At 45.9% G+C, this 16,620-nt stretch overlaps 2 protein-coding genes across 2 annotated transcripts in view; one reads left to right on the forward strand and one right to left on the reverse strand.

Moving 5' to 3' along the window:
* The window catches only part of LOC148502621 (uncharacterized), a 91,058-nt gene that overhangs the window by 68,889 nt on the left and 5,549 nt on the right, over positions 1-16,620 (reverse strand). Inside the window, 4 exon segments of the mRNA XM_088449602.1 lie at positions 396-1,606; positions 11,776-12,310; positions 13,059-13,250; positions 14,548-14,712. Coding sequence (XP_088305728.1) covers positions 396-1,606; positions 11,776-12,310; positions 13,059-13,250; positions 14,548-14,628 — 2,019 coding nt within the window. The 5' untranslated portion in view covers positions 14,629-14,712.
* Positions 1-16,620, forward strand: part of LOC148502622 (uncharacterized) — a 158,271-nt gene that overhangs the window by 37,507 nt on the left and 104,144 nt on the right. The gene's annotated exons all lie outside the window — the stretch shown is intronic.

Raw genomic sequence — 16,620 nt, forward strand, 5'->3', positions numbered from 1 at the left:
CCCCCCTTCCCCGCAGCCTAACCCTAAATCTCCGGGGGGGGGATGCCTAACCCTAATCTCCCCCCGGGGGTGCCTAACCCCTCCTCCTCCCCTAGCCTAACCCTCCCGGAACCTAAGTCCCCCCCGGGAGCCCCTAACCTACCCCCCCCTGTGGCTGTCTATGCCCAGCTTTCCTCTTTGTCTGGTATGCCGGGCGCCGGCATCGGGATTTCGACACCTGTCATTAGACCCTTGCCGGGATTATGCAATCAGGATACCGATGGTCGGCATTTAGACCATCGGCATTCCGACTGCATACCCTCAAAACACAATAGATTAGCCAAAAGATTTGAAGCATTTGAATTGCTTAGAGTATTGTGTTTTTTGTCTATCAGCTCATTTTTTTTATGTATTATTTGATGTTTAATAAGAACTGATTTTCTGGTAAAACATTTCCTACACTCAGAGCATGTAAATGGTTTCTCACCTGTGTGACTTCTCTGATGTATAACAAGTTCTGATTTCTGTGTAAAACATTTCCCACACTCAGAGCATGGAAATGGTTTCTCACCTGTGTGAGTTCTCTGATGTATAAAAAGTTCTGATTCCTGTGTAAACCATTTCCCACACTCAGAGCATGGAAATGGTTTCTCGCCTGTGTGATTTCTCTGATGTCTTACACATAAATCAAATCTTGTAAAACATTTCCCACAGTCAGAGCAAGGAAATGGTTTCTCACTTGTGTGATGTCTCTGATGTCTAAGTAAACTTGATTTTCTTGTAAAACATTTTCCACACTCAGAGCATGAAATTGGTTTCTCACCTGTGTGACTTCTCTGATGTATAATAAGAAGTGATTTTCTGGTAAAACACTTCCCACACTCAGAGCATGTAAATGGTTTCTCACCTGTGTGAATTCTTTGGTGTATAACAAGATCTGATTTCTGTGTAAAACATTTCCCACACTCAGAGCATGGAAATGGTTTCTCACCTGTGTGACGTCTCTGATGTGTAACAAGATCTGATTTATAGACGAAACATTTCCCACACTCAGAGCATGGAAATGGTTTCTCACCCGTGTGACATCTTTGATGTCTAACAAGATATGTTTTGTCTTTGAAACATTTCCCACAATCAGAGCATGGAAACGGTTTCTCACTTGTATGACGTCTTTGATGTGTAACAAGATATGATTTATGTGTAAAACATTTCCCACACTCGGAGCATGGAAATGGTTTCTCACCTGTGTGACGTCTCTGATGTGCAACAAGATCTGATTTATAGGTGAAACATTTCCCACACTCAGGGCATGTATGGGGCTTTGCACTGGTCTTAGTTGGTTGGTCATTAATGACTTTTGTGTTCTGTTGGGCATCTATAGAACAGGAAAATATTTTATCTACTGTAAGAGCTGTAATAGGTGTACCACTATCTGAGATATCAGGAGGACATTCCCCATAATCAGAGGGATCAGATGACACATGTGCACTGTGAGGTGCTGGATGTATAATTGTGGTGTTAGGGGTTTGTCCTAGAGAATCTCGGGTGATGTTGTGATCTTCTATGTCACCATCTGTAGATAAGATGAGATATCCCTCTGAGATCTTCCTTCTGTTACATCCATCTGCTGGGAATAAAATAAATATATGATAAAAGTAATGTTTCCCTGTAACAGGGATAGTTTTCCCAATAGAGACTACAGGTCCCCAAATTAGTAACAAATGGGGAAGTTCCGTTGTGTCATGGTACAATGTATAACGGTCACATATTATGCTATAGTTATCACAGGGGTTACATGTTTATTCTAATACAAAACATAAAGACAATTGTTGTCGGCATTGGGGCCACCACTACAAACCTGGGTACATCTAGCAATCCAAGCACAAGGACTTCAGCAAAACATTTAAGCTTACAGCCCAGTATCAAACCGATCCTACAAGTATTTATATTGTATATGTATCAAACACCATTACACTGCTGGTAACATGTGCTCACCTCCCAGATCCAGAGGCTAACGCCTAAACAAGCACAGGCTAGTGAGCCGTACCCAAAACGGCCTCATATCGGCTTGACTGACAGCATTCAGGTCTTTAGGCACAATTTTGAAACAAAATAAAATAGGCCAGCGCTAGATGTTACCCATATGTTAAATGGTACCAGCCGCGTGGCGATAGGTTTTAATTTCACAATGAGCTTCTGTAGCTGGGAGGCGAGGAAGATGTAATTACAAGTTAGTGGTGTATGAAAGATCATTCATAGAGTAGGAACTTGCAAAAAGTAGGAACTCCTGACGCAGGGTAGCATGCGTAAATGTGTTGAGCAAAATAGAGTTATGGCAAAACTTACTCTTGTTAACTCACTTTCTTCAAAGTACATAATGGGCCTGATTCAGAGCCGCTCGTTAGCGGCTGCTCGTTCGCTCCGAGCGATGTTTGCACAACTGCGCATGCGTACGGATTGTAATACGCATGCGCGAACCAGTCTGTGCGGCGGAAAATTGTTTGTTCGCTAGATAGCGAGTGCCTGCTAATTTGAGTGACAGGAGGAGGCGTATGTGGGTGGTAACAGGGGAAGGTGCTTGAAAATGGGGAGTGGAGATCCGAACGCAGGCGTGCTTAAAGGTCAAAGCGGGAGTTTTATGTGTGCATAATTAAAACACAAGAATAGCGAGCAGTACATACGCTGTTCGATGTACTCGATTAATCTAATAAATAGCGGACATGACGTATGATGCGAGCGGGCAGGGGGCGTATTTTTCAAATAAACGAGCGCATGTTTTGTTCGCTCGTTCAGACATGGAGGCAACAGACCACAAGGAGCGAACGGTTCATTTGAATAGCCACCCCCTTTTTCTGAACGAGCGAGCGCTAATTGCGAGCGGCTCTGAATGAGGGCCAATGTCCACAGGGAGACAATAGGGTGCAGGCAGTGCTTGGAGGACTGGACACCAACAGAAAAGCTTTTTCCTGTCCCAGGATGCGCCGGTCCTTCCCCCTAAACCCCAACCACAGCCTGAGGGCAACTCAGTTTAGTTAACAAGCCCAAGGCAGGAGAGGAGAGAAGGAAGACTGGTACACTGAAGAATCTCACACTCACACAGAGAAGGAAACAAGTGACCAAGAAAAGAAACCCATAGAAGCCAGATGCATCAGGGCAGGTAGCCTGTGGACCTTATGGACTTCGAAGGAAGAGTTAACAAGCGTAAGTTTTACCATAACTCTCCTTTTCAGGTAGGCAATGGGGATGTCCCAAAGCAGTTGTTCAAGGAGGTACTCCTGAGCTCCGGCGTCTGGCTCCCCCCACGTGCACTATGAAAGAGACATCATGACGTCTCTCCGATAGTTACGAGCGGTGGACGGCAGTGGACGCAGGTTCGAGCCTTATGGAAGTATTTTTTTATTTGTGTGTGTTCAGGTGGCACTTTTACAGGGGGCTTACTAATAGGGCACTTTTACAAGGGGCAATTTTACAGGGGACTTACTACTGGAGGAATTTTTACAGGGGGCTTACTACTGGGGCAATTTTACAAGGGGCTTACTACTGGGGGCACTATTACAGGTGGCTTACTACTGGGGGCACTTTTACAGGGGGATATTTTACAGGGGGCTTACTACTGGGGGCACTTTTACAGTGGGCTTACTACTGGGGGCACTATTACAGGGGGCTTACTACTGGGGGCACTTTTACAGGGGGCTTACTACTGGGGGCACTATTACAAGGGGCTTACTACTGGGGGCACTTTTACAGGGGGCTTACTACTGGGGGCACTATTACAGGGGGCTTACTACTGGGGGCACTTTTACAGGGGGCTTACTACTGGGGGCACTATTACAGGGGGCTTACTACTGGGGGCACTTTTACAGGGGGTTTACTACTGGGGGCACTATTACAGGGGGCTTACTACTGGGGGCACTTTTACAGGGGGCTTACTACTGGGGGCACTATTACAGGGGGCTTACTACTGGGGGCTTACTACTGGGGGCACTATTACAGGGGGCTTACTACTGGGGGCACTATTACAGGGGGCTTACTACTGGGGGCACTTTTACAGGGGGCTTACTACTGGGGGCACTATTACAGGGGGCTTACTACTGGGGGCACTATTACAGGGGGCTTACTACTGGGGGCACTATTACAGGGGGCTTACTACTGGGGGCACTTTTACAGGGGGCTTACTACTGGGGGCACTATTACAGGGGGCTTACTACTGGGGAACTTTTAGAGGGGCTTTACTACTGGGGCACTTACAGGGGGCTCTACTACTGGGGGAATTACTATTGGGGGCACTAATACAGGAAGCATTAGTTTTGGGCACACTATTAGAGGGGCTGGTATGGGCATGTTGCAGAATTTGATGACCATTAAAGAGGCATGTGTGGTGATTTGATGGCATGTGGGGAGGTTGCTGGGCACTGAAAGGGCATATGTGGTGGTCTATACAAGCTTTCATATATTTTGGTAATGGACGATAGTCTGGCTCCCAAACTTTTAATATGACTCCTAGAGGTTACAAAAATGTGTCATGCCCTGTTGTAGCTGGCACAGGTAGGCCAGTCTGCGTGTAAGCCTGCGAGATAGTCATGCGAAGCCATCTGGCCAGAGTCTATTTGTTAGCTGGCCATCCCTTCTTATGAAATTCATATAGGATAAAGAGGGACTCCGATTTCCTGATGGAACTAGTACATTCCACGTAACTCTTCAGAGCACGGACCACATCCAAAGAGGCCTCACCTGTCAAGAGATCTGGTAATTGAAAGGCCGGAACCACATTTTCCACATTAGGGTAGAAATGAGAGACCACCTTCAGAAGAAACCAGGGCACGTTATAAGAACAGCATTGTCTGTATGAAAGACTAGAAAGGGGGAGCGACATGAAAGCGCCCCTAAATCCGATACCCTATGGGCAGATGCTATAGCCAGAAGAAACAGAGTCTTCGCAGTGAGCCATTTGACATCTACTGATTCCAGGGGTTCGAATTGAGGTTCCTGAAGTGTGTGGAGAACCACTGACAAATCCCATGGAGCCAGAGGAGGGACAAAGGGAGGTCGGAACCAGATGGACATAGCAGAGACGTGCACTTTCAGAGATGCTAGGCGGAGTCTGAGAACCAATCCAGCTTAAGATAGGTTTTTAGGGTTTCTAGAATCCTTGCCTGAGGGCCATAGTTTCTAGTAGCACACCACTGGAAATATGCATGCCATACCCGGTGATAAATCCTGGCAGAGGCCGGTTTATGTGCTCTGAGCAAGGTCTGGACCACAGAGCTAGAAAACCCTTTAGACCTTAGGAGGGATGTCTCAAGACCAGGCCATTAAAGACACACTGGTCAGGTCCGGATGTAGGCAGGGACCCGAGACAACAGGTCTGGTCATAGAGGAGGTTACAGAGGAACGACTATGGAGAGACTTTGAAGATCGGAGTACCAATGGCATTTGGGCCAATCTGGAGCTAACAACAGGACTATGCCCCCTTCCTGTTTGAACATCCGAAGAATCCGAAGAAGAAGGGAGACTGGAGGGAAGAGGTACGCCAAATGGAAAGTCCACCTCACAGATAATGTGTCCATGAAGGCCGCATTGGGGTCCCTTGTCCTGGCCCCATACACTGGAAGTTTGTGGTTGTGTCATGAAGCAATGAGGTCCACATCTGGTAGACCCCATTTGTCCACCAGGAGCTGAAAGACTTCTGGATGTAGAGACCACTCCCCTGAATGCATATCGTGATGGCTGAGGAAATCTGCTTCCCAATTTAAAATCCCTGGGATGATCACTGCAGAGTTGGCTGGTGTTCAGCCCATGTTAGAATGTGGGACACCTCTGCCATTTCTGCCTGACTTCGAGTGCCTCCTTGGTGATTAAGGTAGGCCACTGCCGTCGCATTGTCGGATTGTACTTGTACTGACCTGCAGAATATCCTGAGCCAGAGTGAGGGCCCTGTAGATGGCTCAGAATTCCAGGACATTGATTGGTTGCTGGAGTACAGCATCCTTGGAAGGAGTGCTGGCTGGTCTCTGCACCCTACCCTCAGAGGCTAGCATTCATGGTGAGGAGTGCCCAGTCCGGGATCCAAAAGGGTCGCCCCTTGTTTCAGTGGGACGTCTGTAGCCACCAGGCTAGGAACAGGCAAACTTCCAGGGAGATGCCCATCATCTAGGATCTGAGCAGATGGAGCAGCCCATTTCACCTAGAGAGGATACGGTGTTGTAGGGGCTTGGAGTGAAACTGAACTGTCCACCATGTCAAAGGTGGACACCATGGATCCCAAGGTCTGCATTGCAGTATGAATTGACACTTCTCGACTGTGGAGTAGTCTGCACACTCAGGGCCTGATTCAGAGCCGGACGCTCTGAACGAGCGCCAGCTCTGAATCAGGGCCGGTCTTTTTTTTTTTTTAGAACGGCCTCCTGGCCGCTCGCATAGCTGTGGGTGACCACCCACAGCTATAGTGAGTGGCCAGGAAGATGGTCACGATGGTCAAAACCATCGCGACCATCGGGCTTGTGACGAGACCCTTGTGGTAGGGTCTCGTTGTCGCAAGCCCCAAAGAGATTTCGGCTCTAACAGAGCCGAAATCTCTCCCACTGACATCACTCGTGATGTCAGTGGGGCCGCCCCCAAACGGAGGCGGCCCCCACATGGGAACACCTCAGTTTGGGCAGCCGCTCCCCCGGCCCGCCCACCAAAGGGGACGTACTGTCACTCAACATCGACAGCATGCCCCCTTTGGTACGAGACCCGGAGCGACGGTTTGCCCGTCGCTATCCGGGTCTCGTGCATGCGCACGACGGAGCCGGCTCCGTCGTGCGCATGTGCACTGGGCCACCATCGACGCGCTTGCGAACGCATAGCGCTCGCGAGAGGGTCTGAATCAGGCCCTCAGTGCTGTAATACAGAGATTTTGTTAGCTGTTAGGAAGATTCTCTGAATTTGAGAGTCCAGAAGGGCACCCAGATTTACCATTATTTGAGAAGATGCCAGGGAAGATGATTTCCAGTTGATCAGCCAATCTTGCATTTGCAGAAAATCAATGGTTACCTGTAAATAGGGGTGAAAAATTTCTGGGGAGCTTGCCAACAGCAAGAGATCGTCCAAGTATGGGAGCAGTCTGATCCCTTGACAATGTCATAATCTTGGTAAGAGACCTGAGGGGCTGTAGAAAGGCCAAATGCCAGAGCCTGAAATTGGTAATGTTGCTGCAGTATAGCAGACCGGAGATGCTGCTGATGAGAAGGCGCTATAGTTACATGTAGGTAAGAGTCTTGAATGTCCAGAGACACTATAAAATCTCTAGGCTCCAACGCCAGGACAAGAGAGTGAAGGTTTTCAATATGAAACCTGGGCACCCTGATAAACTTGTTTAGAGACTTGAGGTTGAGGATAGGCCGATGAGACCCGTTGGACTTCTCAACTAAGGGTAGAATAATAGCCCTTCCCTCACTTTAAGGGGGGGACCGGAATTATTACTCTTGAGAGCATTAAGGACTGAATGGCCTCCTGGAGCAGCAGGGCTTTGCTTGGTCCGATGGAGGTCCTGTGCAAAAGAACTGCTGGGGGCCTCCTCAGGAATGAGAGGGCATATCCATTGGAGACCACTTCTTTTACCCAGGCGTCTGATATGGTCTGATGCCAGAACTGGGCGCATTGAAGAAGTCAGCCTCCCACCCTGGAAGAACCAAGTGAGAGGCCTGCCCCGTCAGGCTGAAGGCTTGTCCACAGATTTGGTAAGTGGACGTCTAGTAGCCCAGGTCTGTTTGGTCCTAGGCTTGGAGGCCTTAGTGGATGCCGACTGCCTTGGAAAGGACTGACCTTTAGCTTTTCTTTGAGGTCGAAAGGATGACATTTGAGGCTTCGTAGTACATGCAGAGGGCAAGGACACCATCTTGGAAGCTTCCAAGGCAGTCAAAATCTTGTCCAATTCTGGGCCAAACAGGATCTCCCCAGAATAAGGCAGAGACTCCAATGCCCTTTTAGAGTCCAAATCTGCCTTCCATGAGCAAAGCCAAACAATACGGCGGGCTACCATAGTAGCAGATGCCTTGGAAGCCAGGAGACCAGTATCCAGAGCCGCTTACCTGAATAGGAGGCTGCATCTCTAATGTGAGATATGTAGGACAGCTGTTCCCTCGAAGCATCAGAGGGAAATGTAACTTCTAGGGCCTCTGCCCAACTCTCAATGGCTTTTGACACCCAGGCCGTAGCCCTGGAAGGACGAGTAATAGCTCCTGTAAGAGAGTATGTAGATTTCAGACAAGCTTCAATCCGTAGTCTCCTTTAAGGAGGTTGCAGTATGGACAGGTAACATAGCATTCTTAACTAAACATGTCACGTGGGAGTCTACTGCAGGGAGAACATCGTATTTAGTGCAATCAGTATCTGGAAGAGGGTAAAAGGAAGTTAAGCATTTGAGCAACTCAAAAATTTTCCTTGGTATATTCCATGTTTCACTCATATGATCAGATACCTGATCCGAGTGAGAAAACTCTGGCAAAACTACCTTCTGTCGCTTAACTAGTGGCTCTTTTGCCTTAGAAGTGGGTTCTGCCTCTTCTATTTGAAGGATAGATTTTACAGCTCTCACAAGTGCAGGTTTATTTAACTTGGAGGGGGGCTCCTCCTCTCCCGATGGTGGAGTCAGAGAGAGAGATCTGCGTCTTCTGCCTCCCCAGATGATAATTCAGAATCTCATAGCTGGGTGGGCTGGGAAGATAGCAAAGCACGCTTAGTGGGTTTACTAGGTAAGGGTCTCTCCTTTTGCAGCATTTGTTGAAAGGCAGTAGAGGTATCCGCCAGACTCTGCACTGAGGTAGAAAGTGCATCTACCCATGGGGGAGGCAAAGGATATGCAGGGAGTACCTGCTGTGGCCATCCCATAGGGGGAGCTACCACAGGGACTGCTAGGTGGTCCTTAATTTCTGCAAACACCTGTGAAAAAGTAACCCTGGGGGGTTCCTGAGGAGAGGACACAGGGGTTGATGGGCCAGGAGCAGTATAACAAGATGTACAGAGACCATCCTGAATGAGGTCCTCTGAAGACACCAGAGTGGGAGGAGCAGGCTGCTTGTTATTCTTGCCTCTGCCAGACATAGCTGCAAGAGTAATCTAACACACGATCTGGCACATGCAGTGAGCAACCCACATATATGTGCAATATGGCACAGTGTAGTGCGCAACACCGATATATAGTATGTGATAGCCCTCACAAATATAGGGAGATGTGAGGTACATGTGAGGGGATACATCAGTATGCCAGGGTTATAATGGAAAACAGGGAAAGGTATAAGCTGACAGTTTGGGGATAAAAGGAGACAGACAGCAGCGCTAGCACAAGTCACATACAATGCAGAGTATACAATATTACTGCAGTGGGCACTAAAATCAATTACACAGACCGCAGTGTCTGGTAGGATATAGCGCTGTACAGCCTGGCCCTTGGTAGAGGCATACAGGGAGACCGAGAGTCTAAGAGGGGGCGGCAGATGAGGGAGGAGCAGCTCAAGGGGGGCAAGAGTGCAGTGGAATGACACCCTGAGCCGGGGGAGGAGCTGCAGGAAGAGGGTCGTCTCCCCTATGCTGACATCAACCACCGGGGCCCTGGCCGCAATTTGTCCCCTGCGCTAGTATATGTATTGCCCTGGAGGTCTAGTGGAGTCCTGGATGCACCGGTGTCTACATCAGCACTTCTGGTCTGTCTCCTGAGACTGGAGGCAAGACTGCGAATAGATGCGGGTCCCCACGGGGATCCACCTTACCTGTCCCCTTGAGTTCCGGCTCCAGTCCGGGGTACAAAGAGCCTTCTAGCTAGGTTCCCCCTGAAGCCCCGCCTGGAGAACCAAGCCGAGGGCTGGTGTCACGGTGCCATGGAGGTGTGATAGAGCAGCAGTGCAGACATCTAGGGGACTGTCTAGCGATGCTGCGCTCTTGTAATGATGAGAGCTGCCGGTATTTCATACCCAACCTAGTTATAAGTAGGAATTACAATACAGCCTCTCGTCCTCTTAACATTGCACATTACCTACACTGTGCCCAGCACTGGGAGGTAACAGCCTTGGGGGTGCAGCCACCAGATGATGCTCAGATACCACAGCCAGCTGTACACACCGTACATACTACACCATTACATATGCAGCCAGCATAAAGCCTATAATGCCAATATTTCCCTCTGATGGTGCCATAGCACATAATGTTATGCCGTGGTGGCCATCTCAGCCGCGTGGCTTGTGTCCCCGACCACATCCCACAACAATTGTCTTTCTGTATTGTATTCATATACGGCATTACTATCGCCACGCAGCTTGTACCATGTACAATATGGGTAACCCAGGCACGGACATGTGTGTCTTATTCATTTACTATGCTTGTGCTGGAGTTTACTTTACTGTGACATCACAGGAGAGTATATCTCATATACTATAGATATAATGTGTTCTGACATACTAGACAGTCTAGTACAGGCCTGGCCACCTGTGGCCCTCCAGCTGCTGTGAAACTACAAGTCCCAGCATGCCCTGGCAAAGTTTGGTTATTAGGAAATGCTAAAACTGTGGCAGGGCATGCTGGGATGTGTAGTTACACAACAGCTGGAGGCTCAGAGGTTGGCCAGGCCGGTACTAGATCATGAAAGCTGAAGGCACGTGAACAAGACACTGCTGCCTCCAGGCTTGCAGGAAAGATGCGCAATATCCATGGGATGTACGGAAAGAGAAGCTGGAAATGCGCACAGGTCGCCATTTTGGGGAATGTTTACATGATTTTATTTTTTTTATTGCAAATTCTCATTGTGACAAAGCAGGAGAGTAGTGTGGGAGGAAATGATTGAATCCCAAAAGATGTGTTCCCCACCCTCATAGTGATCCCTTCAACATACAGAAATGTCTACTAGTTCTCCTTATTAAAAAGTGAGCAAAAATATTCAGCATATTGGCCCTCATTCAGAGCCACTCGCTAGCGGCAGTACACTCGTTCCGAGCGATGTTCGCACATCTGCGCATGCGTACGGTTTTTAGTACGCATGCGCGAACCAGTCAGTGCGGCCGAAAATCGTTGGTACGCAATATAGCGAGGGCCTGCTATTTTGAGTGACAGAATGAGGCGTATGTGGGTGGTAACAGGGGAAGGTGCTTGAAAACGGGGAGTGGAGATCCGAACGCAGGCGTGCTTAAAGGTCAAAACGGGCGTTTTAAGGGAGTGCATATTTAATACAGCAGCGTCATTGACCACGTCACTTGGTTTTTTTTAACTCAGAACTGCTCGCAAAATAGCGGTTGAAAACACCAACCACAAGAATAGCGAGCAGTTCATACGCTGTACGATGTACTCGATTAATCTAATAAATAGCGGACATGACGTATGGTGCGTGCGGCCAGGGGGCGTTTTTATCAAATAAACGAGCGTATGTTTTGCTCGCTTGTTCAGACTTAGAGGTGGGAACAGACTGCAATTTGCGAATGGATCATTTGAATAGCCATCCCTTGTTTTTGAACGAACGACCACAAATAGCGAACGGCTCTGAATCAGGCCCATTATCCTATGTAGTATGAGGCCAGGCCAAGCTTTGGCTGAGCACATAGAATAAGGGATTGCTGTAATAGGGCACGTTTGCACCCTATGCTGGCCCCGTCCACTGAGCGCACAACACGCAGAAGGGGTGTGATGCTGCTTCAGTAAGTGCAACGATAACTGTCCTAAGGACACCCGATAGGCTTCATATACTGGCCTGTCGCCCATAGTTAGTTACGGCCCTGTGTTGTACTGTAAGGAGTATGTGATTCTTTTCTGTAATAAGTCTTTATTACTAACCTGTGGTGATATCTGTAGGGATTTCCTCCTCCTTACACTGCTGATCACCACTCACATACGTCTCTTCTTCTCCATATAGATCTTCTGCCTTCATATCAGTCACATACGTCTCTTCTTCTCCCTCTATATCTTCTGCCTTCATATCAGTCACATACGTCTCCCTCTCTATAACTGCTGCCTTCATATCAGTCACATACGTCTCTTCTCCCTCTATATCTTCTGCCTTCATATCAGTCACATACGTCTCTTCTTCTCCCTCTATATCTTCTGCCTTCATATCAGTCACATACGTCTCTTCTTCTCCCTCTATATCTTCTGCCTTCATATCAGTCACATACGTCTCTTCTTCTCCATCTATATCTTCAGCCTTCATATCAGTCACACAGGTCTCTTCTTCTCCCTCTATATCTTCTGCCTTCATATCAGTCACAAACGTCTCTTCTTCTCCCTCTATATCTTCTGCCTTCGTATCAGTCAAACAGGTCTCTTCTTCTTCCTCTATATTTTCAACTTTAATATTAGTCACAACATCAACCTTAAAAAGAATACAAAACACAAAAAAATAAAATACATCTGTCTAGAAAGGAAACCAACTGAGGAAGCCACAAACTTGGTAAAACACGTCCTGGACACTTCCTTCACCATTATTTGTACATAATATTATCAATGACAAATGTATGGAGATCAATAACATTTTTCAAAAAGTCTTAGAGTCTCCTCACACAAGTGTCCAAAGAGGATACCACCAAATTCATTTAATACTTGCACGAAAAACAGATTATTTTTGAATAAAACTATGCAAGGAATGGTATGTCAGTATCATGGTGTGGAGGAAACATTTACGAGCTACAGCCGATACTATCAGTAACCCTTTGTGTTCCTTATGATCCATTCCAAGGAGGATTCAGATACCCAACACTGCACACACTGGGGCGGGAGGGGGAAAGGGGGGGGGGGGTGTAATTAAGTGAGTAGAGGAATACAACTGAAAACCTCTCTAAAAATATTTCACTGGGTGACAGTACCATATACAGTGTACATAGGAGGTGGACTATTGAAAGTTGTTGCTTGCAATATATCTGCTGGACTAATAATGTGCTGTGCTACAAGTACTAACAATGTGTTTTCCTGCTGCTGATTGAGGTGTGTGAGCGGAAGTAACATCTTTTGTGCTACTGAGTGATTGTCAGCATCGGCTAGAGATAATTAAGCCAAAGTTGTGGCTAAATTTATGTAAGACATTGCTATAGTGACCTATATAATGTCCCATTCCCAGCAGTCACCTCTCCAGTCAGCAGCTGAATGATCCTGTTGGTGAGTTCCAAAATCTTCTGTTTATTGTGTCTCTCATTTATCAGTGAGTGAGGTGGAGGCACCGTGATGAGGCTCTGGGTCCTGCTCAGTCCTCCTGACACACAGGGACGGCTGCTGGGTGTCCAACACTCATCGGATGTCTTCTTCACTACTGTGTATTCCTGTGTATTGAGGGAGACACCAAATATCACTGAATACAGTCCCAGATACCCTCACCTCCCCAGACATGTCCCTGTATTATTACTATAAATATAAGTGATGTCACTGTGACACTCCCAGATCCCCTCACCTATCCAGTCATGTCCCTTTATTATTACTATAGATATAAGTGATGTCACTGTGACACTCCCAGATCCTCTCACCTCCCCAGTCATGCCCCTGTATTATTACTATAGATATAAGTGATGTCACTGTGATACTCGCAGATCTCCTCACCTCCCCAGTCATGTCCCTGTTTTAATACTATAGATATAAGTGATGTTACTGTGACACTCCCAGATCCTCCTCAACTCCACAGACATGTCACTGTATTATTACTATAGATATAAGTGATGTCACGGTGACACTCCCAGATCCTCTCACCACCCAAGTCATATCCCTGTATTATTACTATTGATATAAGTGATGTCACTGTGACAATCCCAGATCCCCTCAACTCCCCAGTCATGTCACTGTATTATTACTACAGGTATAAGTGATGTCACTGTGACACTCCCAGATCCCCTCACCTCCACAGACATGTCACTGTATTATTACTATAGATACAAGTGATGTCACTGTGACAATCCCAGATCCCCTCACCTCCCCAGTCATCTCGCTGTATTATTACTATAGGTATAAGTGATGTCACTGTGACACTCCCAGATCCCCTCATCTCCCCGGACATGTCCCTGTATTATTACTATAGATATAAGTGATGTCACTGTGACAATCCCAGATCCTCTCACCTCCCCAGTCATATCCCTGTATTATTACTATAGATATAAGTGATGTCACTGTGACAATCCCAGATCCCCTCACCTCCCCAGTCATGTCCCTGTATTATTGCTATAGATACAAGTGATGTTACTGTGACAATCCCAGATCCCCTCACCTACCCAGTCATGTCGCTGTATTATTACTATAGATATAAGTGATGTCACTGTGACTCTCCCAGATCCTCTCACCTCCCCAGTCATGTCCCTGTATTATTGCTATAGATATAAGTGATGTCACTGTGACACTCCCAGATTCCCTCACCTCCCCAGTCATGTCCCTGTATTATTACTATAGATACAAGTGATGTTACTGTGACAATCCCAGATCCCCTCACCTACCCAGTCATGTCGCTGTATTATTGCTATAGATATAAGTGATGTCACTGTGACACTCCCAGATCCCCTCACCTCCCCAGTCATGTCACTTTAATATTACTATAGATATAAGTGATGTCACTGTGACACCCCCAGATCCTCTCACCTCCCCAGTCAGCAGGTAGACGATCTCCAGGGTGAGATTTAGTATCCTATCAGTCATGCAACTTCTATCCTTGTCCATCATTAGTGATTAGTGATTTATGCAGGACACGTCTCATCCTTCCGTCACTTCTAGTAAAGATTCTCTGGTTACTCACAGCGCACTTGTCTATTAAAATATAATTATAATCAATATTACAGAGTACAGGTCACGCTGATATCACCCACCTGATACACAGTGATCATTATACACAGGTCACACTGATATCACACACCTGATAAACACTGATCACTATACACAGGTCAATGATATCACACACCTGATACACACTGATCATTATACACAGGTCACACTGATATCACACACCTGATAAACACTGATCACTATACACAGGTCAATGATATCACACACCTGATACACAGTGATGACTATACACAGGACACACTGATATCACACACCTGATACACACTGATCACTATAAATAGATTATACTGATATCACACGCCTGATAAACACTGATCACTATACACAGATTACACTGATATCACACACCTGATACACACTGGTCACTATACATAGATTATATTGATATCACACACCTGATACACACTGATCACTATACACAGATCACACTGATATCACACACCTGATACACACTGATCACTATACACAGGTCACACTGATATCACACACCTCATACACACTGATCACTATACACAGTGTCGAAGCCGGATGATTGGCTAGGACCAAATCTTTAAGATCTGAAGACGCCATTTTGAGTTGTCTGAAAGATGCCATTTTGCGTCTTTAGCACGATGCCATACAGATGGTATACGGTGCTATTTTAGCGTTGTGCGAATGCCGTGCTAACTGCACACTGTTAAAGTCCTTACAGAATAAATGCGCATGAATACACATATATATATATAAATATAACTTTAAAGATTTCATATATTCAGAGATGACAGACAAGTCTTGTGGACATGTCTGAAACAATTGGAATGCACAAAGATATGGTGAGCGTTTGCTCTGCATACAGATATAGTATGCATATGACAATTGAAGTATAACACAGACACTGATATGCTCAGAAGGAGTGTTCTGAATGTATATTTAGAGATAATTGTTAGACGTTTGGCTATTGTTAGCAATTGTAGGCCTTGTGTCCAATGCTAATGTGGTTAAAAAGAACTGAATTGTACTGTAATTGTACTCTAAATAAACCATTGTCTTTATGTCTGACTCCTAAACAAACTAGAATTTACATTTGTGATTCCATCCAGCATCTGCTGCCACCTGTGAGAACTCATTGTCTGTCATTTTTTAGTTCAGACAGAAGTAATATCAAATATGTCAATTAATGCATAAAGAGAGATAATATATATATTAATTCATGATATATACATGCATACACATAGACAATCGCATATGTATCCACAATGCTTGCACACATATACACAGTTGCTATTGCAGAGACAAACATACACACATTGGTGATTGTATATACAGTCATATAGGTACACGTGGACGCATGTGAACTTATTGATGTGTATACACATTGGTGATTGCATATACAATCATATAAGTACACGTGGACGCATGTGTACTTACTGATGTATATACATAGTTTAAAACACAGATGCACATTAGCGACCACAAACATATATATATTTATGCCCGCACTCATAAAAGGTTCCTGCACTTTATGGTTCTTATAAAAAGTATTAATAATGATGTTAAATGTATGTAATTTATATTTAAGGTATGCAATATAGTAGACATGGCATGTTTGGTACTATACTGATACCCTGTCTATTTCCAGATATCCGGTTATATTGGCAAGGGAGTCGAATCATGTGTTCGGGAATTAAGGATCATAGTGAATTATTGGTTATGAATGTAAAACTCTGTATGCAGTTTCCGTAGTTAATTTTGAAACCAATTAAAGAAAGACAATGTAATCTCAAGAGACTGTTGGAAGATTGGACATAACCCTAGAACTGTCCAATAAGAAGATCATCCAGGAGCAAGAACCAATGAAACAGTGTTTGTCTGTCCACATTGTGTTGCTATATC

Source organism: Taudactylus pleione, unplaced genomic scaffold, assembly GCF_031769625.1.
Source record: "Taudactylus pleione unplaced genomic scaffold, aTauple2 ptg000488l, whole genome shotgun sequence".
NCBI lineage: Eukaryota > Metazoa > Chordata > Amphibia > Anura > Myobatrachidae > Taudactylus > Taudactylus pleione.